General features: G+C 35.1%; 1 protein-coding gene across 1 annotated transcript in view; it reads left to right on the forward strand.

The window, feature by feature from the left end:
• HDAC9 (histone deacetylase 9) overlaps nucleotides 1-20,462 on the forward strand; it is a 526,228-nt gene that overhangs the window by 258,657 nt on the left and 247,109 nt on the right. The window contains exons 14-15 of the mRNA XM_080818413.1: nucleotides 4,250-4,370; nucleotides 10,179-10,228. Coding sequence (XP_080674539.1) covers nucleotides 4,250-4,370; nucleotides 10,179-10,228 — 171 coding nt within the window. The remainder of the gene's footprint in view (nucleotides 1-4,249; nucleotides 4,371-10,178; nucleotides 10,229-20,462) is intronic.

Consider the following 20,462-nt stretch of genomic DNA (forward strand, 5'->3'; position numbering starts at 1 on the left):
TTCAGAAAGACTATTTCTTTAGGAAAGAACCATGGTGTGTTGTGAGATGCAATGATATGGTCATTTTACATAACTTTAGTCAAACTTCCAACCTGAATGTAGACTGTTTGGGGCTCTGAACTAAATAAGATCATATACCCAGGTGCTTAGCACTAAGAGTAGGTGCTCTGCACATTAGTTTCTTTACTACTCTCAGGGAAGAACTGCTTGAATGCAAGTCACAGAGAATGAAAATATTATAGTGAAATACATCCTACATCACAGGGCTTCTTTATTGGGAAAATGAAAGAACTGTAAGTTTTCTTTCCTAAGCCTATATTGGTAAGGTGTTTAAGACCTATATTTGGATTTCAAGTAAGAAAGACCCAGAAGAATGCCATCCCTTATATGCACTGAGTGTCCAAATATACTCAGAATTCTCAAAAATCCTTTTGGTCAGAATCTTAGATGACTTTAGATAGATATCCTGCATGCTAAGTATCTCTAAGAACGGAAATCAGTATCTCCCTAAATTACAATTATCAGAGCACTTTATCCTATTTTGTGACTCATTATGCTGTTGACTTTTGACTCAAGAGAGCATCATGAGAGGGAAATGAAAGAATAAAGGCTACACAGGAAATAGAAAATATGGGAAGGGCTTAAATGAAAATATCTATATTTAAGCATAAACATATAATAAATTGCTGATGATAATACCAGAAAGAGAACAGTTGGGAACCTCAATTTGAGAGGAAAAGTTGAATGGGACAAATTTAAGACATCTGATAAAAGTGACACAAAATGGAACTACTCCAGGAGATCCTGTGTGTTAGGAAGGAAAACTATTGCTATTTCAGAATTTTCAGCTTAGTCATCCACCAGGTTCCCACAGCAGTGCCCCTGTGAGATATAAATCTCAAAACATGCATTCTCCAGATCATTTCTCCAGGTAGAAACATTTTTCATATTGAGTTGGTTTTTACTGCTCCCTTTCTGTAGAAACACGTACATCCTCTTTGTAGGGCTTGTTGTCTAGCATCCGTTGAAGAGAGGTGATTATCAAGAATAAGTACTACATTATACTTGGTGTAATTATTTTTTAAGACATTTTTTCTATAATAATGAAAAGAACCAGTATAAAATACTTCCTTGAGTCATAAGGGAGCAGAGAAGAAATCAAAGTGCAAACTTGGGAACTGTGTTACATTTTAATAGTGAAAGGTAGGGGCAAGAGTGTAAACTAGAGCAGAATATTTTCTGAGTAAGTCAGTGCTAAATAGGCTGCACCAGATGTCCTATCCTTACTGTCAGTTAACTGATATTACACAAGAGGATGACTGAGATTCAGCAGGTGTCCTTTTATGATTTATCAGCATTTGGGATACCATCAATAATTAAATCTTGTTAGCAGATTATTTTTGAAATGTGTGATTGAGCATTCAGCATAAATGCTAGTGGGATTGTGGGAGAATGAGAAAGGAGTTGGGGCAAGCATGAAATGTATGGTATGTAAATATATGTGACTAGTCTCTGAAAACATAAAGGTATGTTTATTATTAATGGTATTTAATGTTATGCCAGAGGCAAAAATTCAATGTAAAGTTGAAAAAATATCTTTAGAAAAAGAGAAAGGGAAAAAAATTGACAAAACTTTATGGTAGTAGTCAAAACATGGGTTTGATTGTTAGCTATAGAACTGACATTGTTTTAGATATAGATGTTTCACTGTATCAGCATGTGAAATGTTAGTGGCTGGAAGTTTCATAGACTCACAGAAAGGAGAGTTGGAAGCCCTATTATTTCATGTTGTTCATTATTCTGTCAGACTAAGACTGGTTACCACAGTCTGGTTTCCAGTGCTGTGCTCATTCCAAGTTTAGATGACTCAGACCATGGAGTTACCACTGTTTATCTTGGGGGATTTTCCACCAGCTGAAATCTCACAGTTAAAATGTTAACCTTTAATATTTCTTTGAACTTTCTCTTGCCTATTTTATCTCATTATTTGCCATTTCTCTTTCTTTGTTCCGGTCTTCCATAAATGCTTCTAAATTTGGTGTTTACCAGCAAGCCACCTATGTCAATAACATGTTTGTTTATTGATCAGAGCAGTGGTTGACCAAGCGGCCATCATTAAATTTGCCTTCATCTTCTGCATTACTTTTGGTTTAATTTCATCATTCAACACCTAACTGGAAATGATTTCTCTAAAGGATTTAAAAATTTTTTTCTAGGAATGTAAATTGGGTGTCAAAAACTGGGAACTTCAGTGCTAGGACAAAGAAAATTCCATAAACATTTGTTTATTTGGCACATAATAGCACAGTGTCAAGAAGTTTCTGTTTTACATCATTCCCACTGCCTTGTTCTTACCCCTTCGGTCTCCTACCAATCCTCTCTCACTGTGACATGATGATTTATTTTCTGCAACAAGCACAGCTCTGCCCTCTACTCAGTAAACCCCTAGGAAGTGTTAGCATATTGAGATTTTTCCAGCCTATTCTCTTTAACATCAACAGCAACCATATCTCCTTAAATTAGGAAGGTTGAGTATGGAATTGTCCTGGTCCTGAGAGAGGTGTTGCTGTCTCCTGATATTTCCTTGTCAACTGGTGATTCCATTGTCAGGAACATGAGAGGACAGCATTCCCTGAGCGGATTCTCTTTGAATTTCAGTGTAGTTCTCTACTAATAAGATACTAGGAATTACATTACAAGTACCTTGTTGTAATACATATTTTAAGTGAAATGTTAATACTGCCTGGCTAATTTAGAAAGCACACCAATTTTCAAAAGCACGGCTAATTTACTTCATATGCCAGCATGATGTTTTTTAATTTTTTAATTTTTTATTTTTTAAAGCTCCTATTTATTTATTTGTCAGAACAAGAAAGAGAGAGAACAAGTGAGCACAAGCAAGGGGAGTGGCAGGCAGCAGGAGAAGCAGGCTCCCTGCTGATCAAGGAGCCCAATGTGGGACTCGATCCCAGAACCCTGGGATTATGACCTAAGCCGAAGGCAGATGCTTAAACGATTGAGCCACAGAGGCATCCCCAGCATGATATTTATTGGGCTTGTAGATATGCCAACTGAGAAATGTGGCCAGGAAGAATACTTTGCATATTGACTAACTGAGGTTTCACTTAATGTACACTATCGTCTATATTGAAGGACCAGGCTTTGTTTTTTGTTTTTTTTTTAAGATTTTATTTATTTGACAGAGGTCACAAGTAGGCAGAGAGGCAGACAGAGAGAGAGAGAGATGGAAGCAGGCTCCCCGCTGAGCAGACAGCCCGATGTGGGACTCGATCCCAGGACCCTGAGATCATGACCTGAGCCGAAGGCAGCGGCTTAACCCACTGAGCCACCCAGGCGCCCCAGGACCAGGCTTTGTTAGTTGAAGTGCAAGTTTCTGCCTAGCATGTGCATAAAAATATTGACTGAGTCTAGAGTGTGTCGGACTATCTCTGGCTAAACAGCAGTTTTTGTTTTTGTTAAATTTCTATTCTGTCATAGACTAGTGGTTTTATAAAATACATTAAATTACTATAAAAATAAAATAAAAATTGAAGATACCCAAATTTATGTTAGATCCAATAGACATAAAAATAGTCTGTCCAATTACTATAAAAGTTTCTGAATATTTACTCTGAATTTCTATATAGACCTCTTCACAGACAGTTCATGAACAGTTCTTGAAATGTTACTGACCCCATAAGACACACTTTGAAACATTGATCTAGATTAATAACTCTGTGAGGTGCACACACATGAAGTGATCAGCATTTTGGTGATAATCAAATACATTAAAATCTATTGGTACTTATGTTCTTTAAGAAATAATAAAGAATTTATTCCAGCAACTTCTACAGGTGATTGTAAATAAGATTTTAATGAATTTACTTCTCAGCCAAACAGTAGCCCTTGTTTTTTGTTGTTGTTGTTCATTTTTTTTAATCTGTTTGTTTTTAAGCTGATACTTTACAAAGGAATTAACTATTGATTTTTTGTTATGGATTTATTTTTTATGCCACAGAAGACTGCTTTATGTCAGTCACTCAGTTAGGCATAAGCAATCCATAGGATCTGAACCTTACATATACTCCATTTTTCAAATGCTAGTATGGTACTTTACTAAGCAAATCAGTGTCACATTCCTGCATGATGAAATTTGGTTCATTGTTACTCATCTTAAATGTGACTTAGGTCTTACTTTCTTCTAAATGTTGTCAGTGGAGTACTGTAGGCTTCTGCCGTTTTCTTTCAGCGAATTCAAGGTCGAAAAGCCAGCCTGGAGGAAATACAGCTTGTTCATTCTGAACATCACTCACTGTTGTATGGCACCAACCCCCTGGATGGACAGAAGCTGGACCCCAGGACACTCCTAGGTCTGTATGGGTCTCCATTCTACTGAGAACAGCACATTCCAGCACTATCATTAGTCAATGCTGTTGTCAGTTCAAAATACTTGGCAAGCAATGTGACAAAAAAAATCAGCTTTTCCAACAGCTCTGTGGAATGAGTCATTTACAATAAAAGCCAGTGTAGATTAAGAAAATCTTGCATTTGAAAAAAATGATAATGCAAGTTCCATGATGTTTACTTTTAAATTAACCTTTATTTGAATAGTATTTGTTCACTATGTTTTAGCCTACAGGAATGGCTGCATTGTTGATTTTGTTTGCTTACATTTTTAAACTAAACGCTTACATTCTAAACAAAAGAAAAAAAAAGTTTTCACATTTTTATGCAAATTTATCTTCACCTTTTCAATTTCTTTTGTGTCTTTTAGTTTTTTTCTATGATCTTAACAAACAAAGGGCATAGTACCAATTTACTTTAAGTTAAAACTCCTTATTACTCTGCTAGAACACTGTGTTTTATTGTTAAGATTGCATTTTTTTAAAAAATTTATTATTTTTTAAGTAATCTCTATACCTAACGTGGGGCTCAAACTCACAATCCCAGGATCAAGAGTTGCATGCTCTTCCAACTGAGCCAGCCAGGCATCTTGCATTTTAAATCTTGGTATAATCTATTTAATGAATCCCTTAACTGTGGAATTAAATAGTAAAGTAGATGGCAGAAGTATGAAATTAATAAATATAAATTTTAATTAATATATAATCCTCATACATTTACCATCAGATTTTAAAATAAAATTTATGTTTCAGACATAAACTTACATGAGTGATAAAACAACAGATTTCAGAAAAGTTTATGACAAAACCTAATTTTAGCCAGAACAGTTAATACTAATTATATTAAATTCACTAATCTTTTATAATGAAATAACAATACATGACATGACAATGTATGCTACAAGGATCATGTTTAAGTATTTTAACTAAAAAGGCATTTTAGGACTTTTTCTTGTCCCTTTCTTTCAAATAAACCTATTGTATCAGATCCAAAGTATTGGACTCTTTCACCTAATTCAGTACTATTTATAAGTGGTTTATGTTAAATGACCCTAAAGAATTAAAAAACAGGGATATGGGGGCACCTGGGTGGCTCAGTTGATTAAGCATCCAAATCTTGGTTTCATCTCAGGTCATGATCAAGCCCCCGTTTCGGGTTTCTCACTCAGCATGGAGTCTGCATGAGATTCTCTCCATCTCTCTCTGCCCCTTCCCGACCTTGAGTGCTTATGTGCACATGCGCTCTCTCACTCTCTCGCTCTCAAATAAATAAATAAATAAATAATCTTTAAAAAAAAAAAAAAAAAAACCAAACCCACAAAAGGAAGTATGTGATATGTAGGCAGGCATCTTGTAAAGCAGTTATAAAGCGAAATTAAAAGTTAACCATTATAATGCTTCCATTGTGCCTTCTTAAAACAAGTGACAGGCATCCCTAAATTGATGAAGTAAAGGCATATGGGTGAGTGTATGTGAGCATATGCATGCATGTAAGGTGGGTAGTGGTAGCTTGGAGAGAAATCGACATAAATGGAAACATAAAGATTACTCAATTTTTAGAAAACATGTTAAAATTTGATCATGAGAAATAATTTGTATAGTAGAACTAAAGTTATATGTTAATGTAAAGGCAAGTCAGTCCAAACATAAATAATCTATTTTTTTTTTTCAATTTCTTTTGAAGGACAGCCTTTGAACATGCAAATCTTTTACATAAAGTACTTCTTTTGCTCTGGATACTGTTTAATAAGTGTCCTTACTTTAACATGAATTAATAATCCCATCTAGTTTACTACAAAGATCAAGTAAATTGAACATTAACTTTCATGGTTTTAAAAGGTAAAAATACTCGTGTAGTTAAATAAAAGGAGCTATGTCCATTTTGATAATTTTTTAACATAGTAGAAAATCTTCCTAATTTTTTATTCTAACTATGGTCTCAAATGATAAATCAACCTAGGCATAGGTGTAGGTTTTGGGTTTAATTGGGATAAACTTACACAAAGGTGTTTGAGAGAAAGGACATATCTATAGAAGAAATGAAGAAATAAACTTCAAGTCCAAACTGTTATACTTATGAAACATGGTGATACAAATTTTTAATGAAATTTGACACTTTTGAACAAAACTGCTTTTCTCAAAATAGTCAACAAATATATCATTTTAAAATGTGATGATTTAAAAGTGAATTCCAGTATATAATTAGAACCTGGACAAAGATCTTTTTCATGTACGTTTGCCATGAAAACACCAAGTATCAATTGTTGAGCTTTTAACAGGATTTTTTTGTCACTGTCCATTGATGAAGTTTTATTGGACTATACCCATCCCCATTTTTTTAAGTTTCTATTTTAATTCTAGTTAGTTAACATACAGTGTTAATATTAGTTTCAGGTGTACGATATGGTGATTGATTCAGCAGTCTGTATAACACCAGGTGCTTAGCACAGCAAGTGCAGTCCTTAATCTCTATCACCTATTTAATCCACTCCCTCCCTTTCTCTGCTAACCATCAGTTTGTTTTCTGTAAATAAGCGTCTGTTTCATGTTTTGTCTCTCTCTGTGTGTTTCTATTTCTCTTTGCTTGTTCTTTCTTTCTTTCTTTTTTTTTTTTTTTTGAGAGCGAGAGTGAGGGGGAGAGAGAGAGAAAGTATGTACATGAGAGCCAGTAGGCAGGGGAGGGGCCGACGGAGAGGCAGAGAGAGAATCTCAGTTAGGCAGGCTCCATGCCCAGAGTGGAACTTGACTCAGAATTCAATCCCAGGACCCTGAAATCATGACCTGAGCCAAAATCAAGAGTCCAACGATTAAATGACTGAGCCACACAGGCGTTTTCTCAAATTCCACGTGTGAGTGAAATCATATGGTATTTGTTTTTCTATCACTGACTTATTTCACTTAGCATTATACTCTCTAACTCCATCCATGTAGTTGTAAATAGCAAGATTTCATTCTTTTTTATGGCTGGGTAATATTTCATTCTTTATATATACCACATCTTTATCCATTCATTAGTTGATGGACACTTGGGCTGCTTCCATATCTTGGTAGTTTTTACAGTTTTAATTTAAATAAATTGGCCATATATGTCATTAGTTTTTAGCATTTAATGCGGATAATATTTGTACAGTTGGTGATTTAAGTTAGCTTTAGATACACATGAGGAGTTCCATAGGTACCTCTCAGGGATCGGTGTAGCAATTTCAATATTGTGTGCAGGCTATGTGAGTAAAGATGAATAGGGATATTGCACTGTTACATCCTGATTTTAAGCACTAAATTCAACTTTTGGGGGAAAGATTTCATTTATTTGAGAGAGAGGAAAAGCGCATGCACGTGCACACGGGAGCTGGGGAGAGGGGCAGAGGAAGGGGAAGACGCAGGCTTCCCATTGAGTAGGAAGCCTGAGCAAGGCTCCATCCCAGGACCATAGGATCATGACCCGAACTAAAGGCAGATGCTTAAATAACTGAGGCACGGAGGTGCCCCTAAATTCAACTTTGATAATACCTCTGAACTACTTCAGTTTCTCATGTGAATCCAGAAACTTAGCTGTTTTCCTTAATTCAAATTCTAAGTGAATAATCTCATTTTTTAAAAATCTCGTTCTTTTAAAAGTTCAACTTTTCCTCCTTTTTTGGTTCCTTATGAAATTTGTTATTTAATTTTATTTTTTTATCTTTTCTTTTTTATGAAATTTGAATTTTTGTAGCTTTGTACTTATATCTAAAAGACCAGTTTAAAGTTGGTGTGTACAAATATGTAGAAATTCATAATCACTGAGATAGTTTCCCTCTCTTTAACCCTTTCTTTCACTCCCATATATCCTTCTTTCTCCCCCAACACAGAGGGAGAGGGGTTGGTATCTGTCATTGTGCATGTACATTTAATTAAAATTCACTCAGTTGTGTGATTTTCTGAGTTAAAATGATTTTACTGTTTTTGATAGTTACATTCTGGAGTTAGGGAGGAAGGATTTAAATAAAAGTTCATTATGACCAGACCTATCAGTCTTTGTATCTTGAAAGATATCTATAGCTTATAAAATGATTAGATTTGAAAATGGGCACCATTTATCTCTTTAAATACTCTAGGCCCTGTAAGGTGACACTTTAAAAACATTTTCTCCAATCACTTCTGGTGCAGGGTTTTCCTTTGCATTAATATTCCTGTTATTCAGGATAATTGTTTCAGTTATCAATTATCTTGTAGCTAGCTAGATCTGAGTCCCTGGATAAGGTAATGTAGCATTATTAAAAAATAAATCCAGTCAATTCAGTGAATTAAAATTTTTTTTACACATTACTAAATTTAAATTATTGATTTTTTGGCTGTTTTATATTATTATAAACATTACTAAGTAAAAATTCTTAAGCAGCTTATCATTTATTTTATTCTCTTAGAGTTTAATGATTTTTAAAAAGTACTTTAAATTTATTACATTGCAGTATCACCTTTATCCCTTTTCACTGGCTGTAGAATGCAGAGTTCAAATGTTAAAATATACAATATTATATATTTTAATTTCACATGTGACTAATACATCCTTGCAGAATATTCAGGAATACAGAACTATTGTTATGAGCAACAACCACTTAAGGAAATTTTGCCCTTCTCCAGGCTATCCATAAATTTTTTTTAATGTATTTTTTATTGATGTCATTATTCTAGTTGTAAAATTTTTCCATGGTTTCCTTATTTTTTTTGTTGATTTCCCATTTTTTTCTTTTTTTCCTAGCTTTATATGTATTGATATGTCTTATTTTTTCATTTGCACTTTAATTTTTCTTTATCATTTCCCATCCATTAGCAATTACATTTGAAAAGTCAACACAATTTATTGCTTACAAAAAAATGTTTTAAAAAATGTTCGTCTTTGACAACACAATCTAGTTAGACTTTTGCTGACATGTCATGTGAAGTCTGCCACAAACCTATTTTCGATTTTCATTATTTTTCATTTTGTTGATCATCAGTACAACAAATGATTTGGGGTAGAAATTATCATTGCCTATTCCTTTAATTACTTTGCAGGGAGGTTTAGGAGTGAATATTCTTGTTTACCCTATTAAATGTAGATCCTGTAGAAAATGAAAATGTAGGTAAACAAAATGATTAAAAATTCCATGAAATGCCAATTCTAAGAGACAGTCACAAGCAAGACCTTGGTATATATTTTAAAGAAGATGTATTTCTATTTACATTATATAGATTTCCCAAAAAGGCTATCCTTATTATAGTGTTTCCTGACTTGTTTAAAAAATGTGGATTTTGAAGAGGCTTATAGTATACTTTGTCTTAGTTATATCTGAAGTAGAAATTGAGAGTCTATGTATTTGAGTAGATGTTTTAATATTTAAAACATTTTAAAAATGACAGTGTTTTTCAAAAACTTGTAGCTCAAAACATCACTTTAGAGGAATATCCTGAGAGACTGGCTGAGTTATTTTAAGTTTAAAAAAAATATATATATATATATGTATGTATATATATATATAAATGTTGTGATATATTAAATGATGTGTAGGGTAGCTAAAATTTTTTTGAGATTCAAATTTCATAGGTATATGTTTGTTCATGTGGGGCAATAGACTGTATGTATAGTAATAATTCATTTGCTTTAAGTTTGTACCTATATAAAATTTGATTAATTTTCTTCTAAATCAAGTGATAAATATTATGTGACATGATATTATGTGTTAATAAACTAAAATTTTTAAAATTACAATTATATTCCCTATTGATTTATTTTTTACATATCTTCTTAATGTGTAGGTGATGCCTCTCAAAAGTTTTTTTCTTCATTACCTTGTGGTGGACTTGGGGTAAGTATGAGTTTGTTTACTGTTTTAAATGGCCAAAAATATCTTTTTTGATTTATCTATTCAGGCTGTGTGTCAATAAAAGTTATCCTAGACTTCAGGATTGGCTAAGTAATTTGTAGGGCTCAATTCCCAGTAAAAATGCAGATCCCCAGGCTCAAAATTTATTAAGAATTCCAAGATGGCGACACAGTGAATTAGTCCAACTGTTGGGCCCTTGTAATTCTAGGGTTCTGTGTGACTGCACAAGTCACATGCCATAAAACTAGCTTTGCTAGACTTATGTAGCTGGGGAAACACAAGAAGGTTTAGCAGTTTTGCAGTAGAATTCGGTTCTCAATAGAGTCACACTAAATATGCAAGTACATTATATTCCTGATGAAAATAGCATTACCTTCACAAAGTGCTTTGCATTGTAGCACATTTTGTTTGTGAACCCCTAGGGCCATTTTTGTCTTGAGTAATTAACAAAGCCTTTTTTGACCCAGGATATTTATACCACATTTCAAAGACAAATTTGTTTGAATCCAATGACATGTGAAGAAAAATGTCTACATTTTTGTGGATAATTAGAACACATCCTTTAACCTGCAATCTGTTTAAAGTTAACCCTTAGCAGTAACAAAGTCATCCTGTAGAACTAAGTGTTAAGTCATGTTAGGACTGCATAATTCTAGATCAGGTTTCAAGCACTGAGGAATTTAAATCAATTAGGCTTCTTGGACATTGAAGGGAAAGAACTGTGTATATCATATTTTAGGCAATATTTTGCTATTACTAAACTTTATACAGGGAAATCCCACATATTTTAAGTTAATTCTATCATTTTAGTGATTCTAGACTTCACAAGGATTATCTTTCTAGTCCTTCACCTATCATTCTGCCCTTTCTAGAAATAAGAATGGCAACTACAACAACCAATATCTGCTTGGATTTTACAGTTCACTAACATACAACTGAGGTTCATAAGGGCTTTGTAGAATAGTTCTTACTACTAATACTAATTTGCAGATGAGAAACTAAAGGCTCAGAGAACTGATGTCATTTTCCTGAAGTCACAGGAACAGATAAAATGCTAAAAAGTGTAAAGTTGATGTGCATGTCCATGTGTAGGTGTTCTAAAAGAGTTCTTTAGGTCCTTCCATGGTTTTCATATTCAACAGGCTGACCACAGTCCCTAGAGCCTAGCAGTGCAACAATGTGGCTGGTATAGCATGGTCCGTTTTGTGGCAGCTCAACAGTGAGCTTCACTTTTTGACCCTGAGCACAAGACAATCATCATCCTACATAAACCCTTCCTTATTTTTAGCAAACCCACTGTGAAGCCAGGAACTTGAAAAATCATTTGTGAAAGCAGAGGATAAACTGACTTTTAAAATAGGTTTCATTGGTTTTTGTGCTTATTTTCTAAAATCCCAAGCGCTCATTTTAAGAGAGTGGCTGATTACCTGTGAATGAAACAAAGCTAATAACTAATTAGAGGATACATGATGGTGACATGAAAAGGCTCTTAAAAAGTGATGGTCATCAAACTCCCACTCCTTTACACTTAATTCATGACCCAGAACTGAAATGAGGACAACTCCTTAGGATCCATCTCCCAAGTCTGACTTGGATTGTACCTGTACTACACTGTCCTTGAACACAAAGTACTGTTATTCAACTGCTCTAAACCTGTACCAAGGTAACTTCTTATTCTTCAGCTAGAACTGCTCTAGTGAACTCTTTGACGTGCCCAAGGAATGAAGAGTGAGTACTGCTTTTGTCCCTGTATGTCCAACATAAAGCATAGTCAGTATCATAAATTAAGTCCTTACTAATGTCCCCAAACACTGACTTTAACCTTGGTGGCAGCAGTGGTAGTATATAAATCTAGCTACAACAAGCAGAGGCAGGAGGTGGAAGACTGGATTAGTTGGACTTCAATTCTGGAGAGTGCTGGAGAGAGGCACTTCTGTTTATCAGATTGACCTCTTGGTCTTCTGAAGGTCTTCTGGTGGTTTTATGTAGGTCCAAGTGAGTGTGAACATGTGTGATGTGTGCGTGTGCATGCACAAGCTTGTCCGTGTTGGTACTCTAGAGAACGAGTTTGATTTGGCCTTTTTTTTTTCTTTCCAGAAACCAAATTGTGTTCTTAGGTATTCAAAACCTTTTAGCCCCTCAGATCTTGGGTTTTGATATAAGTCCTCAGAGAAACTCTGCATCCTCTAGATTTGTACCATCTAAATTTTTACTTTGGGGACAGTCCTAGACATATTAAGTATATAAAGAGGGCCAGTATGAATTGAGCGTGGTTAAGCTTCACAACATGGGGCACTTCAGAGAACTTGGAAAACTCCAAAATTGCTCTTGTGCTAAAGCACTCTTCTAGTTCACATGATTGGCTTAAATTTCAAAATACTTAGTGCTCCCCAATAAGTAAACTCTAGTCCCTAGAATTTATACCATGCTACTGGATGGCTTTAATATATACCTACTGAAAGCTGATGGATTGACTGGCTTTTGGGAAGACTACCGGGGACATTGTAAAATCAGAAAATCCCTACTTACTAAATTTTCTCCTAAAATTCCATGTGATAATTTTTAAAGTTTTTAAATTACAGTATAGTTAACATATAATGTTATATTAGTTTTTGGTGTAAAATACAGCGATTCAGCAATTCTAAACATTATCCAGTGCTCATCATGATAAGTGTACTCTTTGCCTTTGATAATTTGCCAGTAGTTGGTTAAGTTGCTCAATGGGCAAATGGTATTTAAGGTGCTTTAAAGTACCTTTTCCAGAATTGCATTTTGAGCAACACTCGCAAGCGTTTCTAATTCCTTTGTGTTTGGTTCTCATTTTATTAGTTACTGTTATGACTCACTTCTCATTAGTGTGTGATTGCAATACAAGAAAATGCATCAGTTGCAGAGAGCATTTTACCAAATCCCAGGACTTAGTCATCATCTAATGAAATAGATAATTAAGGGACTCTGGACATAAAAGCCAGTGCAGGACCACTTTAGTACTCATTCCTAAGGGTCTATCACTAAAAATAGTGATCATTTTTCTGGCCATCTGACCTGCTGCTGTGTGAAGAAATCTTGAAATCATTTCTCAGCTTTACTTTTCCCTCTTCACTTGATAGGCCACAAAGAAAACCCACAAAAGCAAGGACGAGCAGGCTTTTATGATAATGTCGTCATCAGCTCCCAGCTTCAAACGCTTCTGCGGCTTTTGAGTTGTCATTTATAACTTGGAACTGAATCGACCCATAATTCCCTTGATACACTTAGAGAAATTGATAACAGACTCTGCACTTCTTTTATGGCTCGGAGGAGGCAACTCCAATCACATCACTATTGGCAGGCAATATTATTTTTTGACATGGTTGTAAAAGTATAAAGGAGCTTATGGCATTTGTTTAGAAGAGGAATGGGCTCTCAAGCTGTGCTGGGGTTTACAGGACCAGATTAGTCAGAAGCAAAGGGAATATGATGTTTGCAAACAGGATATGATTTTATATATAAGTTTGAGTTTCATGCTCTGTTCCCTGGGGAAAGCCCTGCAGACAGCAGAGAATTCCACTTTTATCCTACAAAAGACAAGCTCCTGGTGCCAAAAGGCAGAAAAATAAACGTGGTCAATGGGCAGTGTCAGACCCCTTAATTGGTGGAGGAGGAGCTGTAGAAGAGGCAGAACAATTCCGTAGGAGGAATGAGGAATTGCTGAGTATAGGCAGAATCTGGAACCACCAAACTGGTCAAAGATATGCCAAAAAATGAGGCTCTACGAGGTTTAGTCAAGGCACCTTCTCCAGCAGCAACTCAGTCAATCTGTGAACACGAAACTGGCTATTTATTACAAACTTTTATTCTGCCCATATTCTATTTGATTATTGCTATATCTGACACACTGTGGAGGTTAGAGATGTCATTTTTGTGATTTGGAAAGGGGGAGATGGGGAGAAGGATTAGGTGGTTATGGGGAGGTAATTTAAGGCTCATTTCAGTTGCCCTGAGGTTTTCAGCAGACATTTCAGTTACGTACTAACTATACTTACCATACAGGAGGCAGGTTTGGATGAAATGTCTCAAGCTTTCTTTCATTCTGTCAAATTTAAAATGTAAGCTATCTCCTCTGATATATAAAATTTACTTATATATACATACTTTTTATGCATACATTCAAAAGAGAGCCGCCTGCTATTTTCTACTACATTTGTATCTTTCTATTATTTTACCCATTACACTATATTGGGTCTTCCCCAATAACAGTAAAAAAAAAAAGTTCTAATGGCAAGTCTTTTAAAGGACCTCTCTGACTTTCTCTTTTGTATTATAATATTAGGAAATGATTAATTTTATGACCAAATCTATAGACATACAGTTAAATTCAGGGTAACAGAAATATTTGATTAATACATTCTTCTCCTGCTATTTAGAGTGGTCTTCTTTGAATCATAATCAGTAATTTAGAAGGCATAACATATGCCATCATATGAAGAGTGAAGAGCTGGAAAAAGATGACTTTTTGCCAGTCATTAGACAAGGTGTGGGAATGCGAAAACTAATGAGACCACTTTTCTCAGTTGCTTATAGCCTATTCATTGTGCTGATTTGGACAGATGTGCTATGGGAACACAGAGGAGGGGGCTTCCAGAACAGAAAGAAAGAAGGGCATTGTGGGGACTATTTAAGTAGTCATAAGCTAAATAAATTTTCAAGATGATTTTCAAGATGAACATATTTGTATGAGTTTGTGGGAGGGATATGTGTGGGGTAGGGGGCTGCATATCCAGGCATTAATTGTTTAGGCCATAATAACACCATATTTTTAATAATCACACTAAGGTATTGCTGATTAGTAAGGAATCTTTTTTCCCTAAAGCAACAACAACAACAAAATCTACTGTTTATGCCAAAATATGTACGTTCCAAAGTTTTGGTATTGAGTCAGGAACCCCTTCCTTTTATCATAAGTATACACATTATGTGCTATTCCCACCCAGTTATCCTAAGCAGACACAATGCCTGTTGTTACATCTGCAGAAGGAGGTGGGGGTGGCATGTGTTTCTTACATGCACTAATCAGGATAATGTCCATTTTCTTTGTATTAATGCTCAGCTCAAACCTGGTTTGCCAATCAGTGCTTCATTTCCTCCACTCCTGCTATCAGAGATGCATCGCAGCCCTCTTCCCTCCAAAATAGTGAGGATCCACTAAGATTCAGGATCTGTCTTTTCCCCATCTCCCCTTCTCCTATGTGGATTTTCATTAGTTTTAAACTGGCTGCAAATGAAACTAGCAGGAACACCGCATAGCACCTGGAAAAAGTGAAACTGATAAGAAGCTGTCCTAATGGAATTGTTTCAGAATTTTGTTTCATATTGTGGATTCCACAAAAAGATAATGTTGCCCCAGCTAAGGAAAATACAGTACAAAATGTTATGCAAGCTAGGAAATTCCTTCTAAATAGCAAAGGAATTTTTTAATATTGCATAGATTATGCTAATTGTATATACTCAATAATAGTTGCAAGGAAATAGATGACATGCCCCACAGATATAAACATATATACACAACTCTATGTTTACTACAAAATGTAAAATTGTATATAATCTTTAAATGTCTAATGTTCATTGCAGGGAAGAGGACAATTAGAAATGAAAACCTTATCTTCCTCCTTAAATCACTTACCTGTAGTATCTCATTTTGATTAAATTTCTGTTGCTTTGATTTTATGAAAAGGATACAGTTTGAAATTCCATTTTCATTTTCTTATTTCAAGTACACATGAATATAAGACAGCTATTAAAATTCTTCTGTTGTCAACATGAGATATCTTAAAAGTGCCATCATCAAAGCTCTACACATGTGTTTTTTACATTCTCAGGACCACAACACCTATAAAAACTATATGAGCAACACTGTCAACCAAAAGAAAGTTGCCTGCTATTTTCTACTACATTTTTATCATTGTATTATTTTACCCATTACACTACATTGGGTCTTCCCCAATAGCAGTAAAAAAAAAAAAAAAAAAAAAGAAAAGTTCTAATGGCAAGTCTTTCAGTTGCACAGAAGAAGAAAATATATCCATTTCTGGAATTTCTTGTTCTGTAATTTTTCTCTGGTCTATAATTCTATTTCTCTAAAGAAATTGAAACTTAAGCTCTCCTGTTGCTAAAGGTAAATGGATTTGATGAACATTAAGCTTTGAATTCAAGAAATTTATAGTTCGATGAAACAAAAAAAAAAAGTACTGAGAAATTAAAAGGTACCTGAATGAATTTGAATATACAATCATTTACTGGTTCCCACTTCCAGCCATCAAGAAAACATAAGGCCTGAGTTTAGATGAACATTTAGAGTTAAGAAAGGAAATGAAATTACTTAGAAAAAAGGAATCTTTGGTCAGCTTCTAAGTTGTGCAGTTTGGAATGCAGCTAAATCCTGTCCCATCTCACCTTTTCACTTTGATGTGAAAAAACTGCATTAATATTTTCATTTGTCATATTTCTACCCTGGATACTTCCTGATGCAGATATTCATCCCTATAGTAAGCTAATATCTAATACAGAATATTGGTACATTATTGGATTTGTCTTTGTTAAGTATTTTGACAGAGAAAGTTTAGTAAAGTGTAACTTCTAAATTTTCATATTATATCATTTTCTTTCAAAATCCAAAACTGAAATAAACTAAAATATAGTTTATATTTTATATAGTTTATCTTGATTACTGAATGGTTGAGCCATAACAAGCAGTTCATGGCAGATTTCCTCAGACTTAATCATTCAAAACTCCTGGGTAGAACCTGCCTCCTAGGCTAGCAACATCATTATTACTATTCAAGGTCTTATTTTAAGATCTAAAATAACAAGTAAAATTAAGGACTTGAAAGATTAAACAATGACTTATCTTAGCAACAAAGCATACATTAATCATATTTTTTAATTTTTTAATGAAGACTATTAAAAGACTATTGTCTTTGAGAATGACATGCGTCCAAAATCATTTGGTTAATTTATTTTGTTACCATATTCTAAATAATATGGTGCATGTGGTCTCTAATTAGCATTTACTGTGGACACATGTAGATATCCTTTCAAATGATCCTGTACCTGAGGGTTGCTGGGGGGAGGGGGGACGGAAGAGGGTGGTGGGGATATGGACATTGGGAGGGTATGTGCTCTGATGAGTGCTGTGAAATGTGTAAACCTGGCGATTCACAGACTACCCCTGGGGATAAAAATACATTATATGTTTATTAAAATAAATAAATTTTTAAAAAATGATCCTGTACCATTTTGAAGTGTTTCCATTCAAAGAAATAAAAAACAAGGCCTGAACTTAGTGAAATTCTTCGCTGCTAAAGAGATTACTCTTTTTTCCCCTTAACCTATTGCCTCTCCTTTAGACATTTCAACATTATGCATTCAATTATTAAACAAACAGGTATTAAAAGACTCCTATGTGCTAAGTGTGGAGCAACTCTAGCTGCATATTCTTCTTTTAAATTTCTTATTTTCTTTTCAGTTCTCAGTCATATCCCTTATTATACTTACCACTTTGTGTTATCCTTCCTTCTTTTATATTCATGTCTTTTAGTGAGAGAGACCTGGGAGTCCATGGTGATATGGACTGAAGGCAAAATATCTGGTCTTTTCATTGAACAAGATCCAAAGTCATTTTTCTAATAGAATATTTGTACAAGACAGTCTTCCTTTCTCAGCTTTCTTTGACAGAGGCATCATATCTTCATTTTGAGAGCTAGTGAGTGCACTATTCAGGGTCAGCTAACTATTCTATTAAAAGCAAGTATGAAAGAAGTCAAATACCCAATACTAATTGGCTTTAGACTTAATATACTTACAGCTTCTGGAAGCTACCTCAACTTCAACTGGAAGCTACCTCACTCATTTATTCACTTGTTTACGTAATAAATATTGATTGATTATTATAAGCCAGGAACTGTAAGTACAGTAATTAGTAATGTAGAAGAAAAATTCTATCCTGGTGGAACTTATATTCTTGTAGGGAAGACAGATAAATATGGATTAGTTCAAATAAATGTGTGAAATGATGAATGTTATGCAGAAAAGAAAACAAGGAAGGAAGATGGTATGGAATCTGGGGATAGAAATGGTAGTTAATGGGAAGTGTTACCTTTTGAAGCTTAGCACTGATGAGTGAGAGATGACCTGGGAGTCCTGGCTTCTCGTGGTGACTAACTTAAGGAGGAATAATAGGGGCACCAGAGTAGGTTTGTCAAGACTGCTCAGAGTTCTGGGTCTCTATCTTCACTCCTGCCTGTGAAGATGTGACCATCTTGTGCAATAGGGTTGCTCTATCCAGAACACATAGAATTTCTGGCCTCCTTTTTGACTCCTGGATTGAGGTGTGGTAGATTTGCAGTCACACTTTGAGAGCCTGAAAGATCCTGAAAGATCTGATCTTGGAGGTATGGAGGAGCTTGAAAGTGAGGGCGCAATTATCCAAGCTGTGGCTGTGAGACATCTGGGTATCTCCAGATCTTAGCAGCATTTTGGGGGTTCCCAGTCCCTGGGAACATTATTTGGACATCGTTTCCTATATAAATTGTGCAGCTGAAAATTAGATACAATACTCTAACACCTGCCCATTTTCAAATATATTGCAAATGCAGTGACATTTGTGTTACATTTCCCAGTAGTTTTTCATGTACATTTTAGCTGCTTCTTTAGTAGGCACTATTATATTGTGTCCTCAGTTATCTCTAGCTGGTCCTTGCTGATTTATATCTGAGCTGCTAGATTCAGGGTAACTGATTTATTGACCCCATTCGATGCATGAAGCAGAGTATGATGACTTCTCTTTTGTTCATGACCAATTGTGTGTTGTGCTATATAGCCCAAAGAATACAGACTTTGGAGTCTGAAGTCCAGGCCTATATTTTTCTATTAACTTTCTGTTTGTGATACTCAGTATCTTCAGTATTAAATGGAGTGAATCAATAAAAAGTTAGAGCTAAGCTATACAGGGCTGTACTCTAAACATCTAAGTAAAATTATAATGCTTAACTTTGATCCAGGAGGTTGACTTAATGAGGGGATGATCTATTAGGTGAGATGTTCTGGCCTCAGCAGGGCCAGAGAACACTTTAAAGCATACCTATTGGTTTTCATAGAACTGGACTAATTCAATCTCACATCAGAGAGTAGCCATTCTTTACATGCAGCTTCCAATGATAACCTACCTCACATCTTTTAATCCTTACAGCATTCCCAAAAGTCTTGCTGCTAAAGGTGTAACTGAGGCTTCCTATTCTGCAGAAAAGGAAACTGAGGCTCGGAGAGGGGAGTAACTTGTTCAAGTCACACAATTAGGTGGTGAAGTAGAAATTTCCCCATTCCCAAGCTCTTAACCCCAGTACGGTGCACTCACAACTCACCATAATGTCAATCTCATATGATTATCAACACTCATTTCCCAAATGAGAATAATCCTAGCCATAAGAAAGAACAATTATTTCTTTTACCAAGAGAATTCTCTGTATTGAAATTGCTATGAAATATTAAATCCATGCACTCAGACATCATTAATTCGGGATAAAAATTATGAACCTCTATACAGCATTTTAATTCAAACTAGAACAGTGAAAAACCTCTGCCCTTGAACCAAACTGCTGTTTGAAGAGTTAAAGAGAATCTTATTTCACACATCTACTGGGTCAGAGTAATTTTTTTAAGCTGTCATGGTAGGAACAGGGCTCTAACTTGCACTGTCTAGTGATTACAAGGATTAGCATATTAAGAAATATCCTTTCCACAATACGTTCGTCAGATTAAAAAAAATACTGAGTTGGTATTGCTTGGCTGTATCTCTAATGTAGTCTTAGTAGGACTGACCAGCAGATTACTGTGATTGACAACAATAAGGACTCTTAGATTCCTTGATTGACCACATAATGCACAGAAATTGATACATTATTGGCAAATCCTTGAGTCCACTAGTACCTTAAGAATCCTTAGAGTCTCAAGATGTAGCACGTTGTCACAAAAAATACGTTCCTGTACTACTTATTATCACTGGCACATAAACAGCAAAGGGATACTTTTCTGAAGATGAAGAGTGACTTAGCAATTGTACATGCAAGGTCAGTAGGGCTGCCAGAAAGCATTTGATCATACTGGAAGGGGGTTTGTGGTAGAGTATTAACGTACATGGCATGCCCCCTGTCTCTTCCAGCTGCTGCATTAATAGTTCACG

The sequence above is a fragment of the Martes martes genome, assembly GCF_963455335.1.
Source record: "Martes martes genome assembly, chromosome: 11".
NCBI lineage: Eukaryota > Metazoa > Chordata > Mammalia > Carnivora > Mustelidae > Martes > Martes martes.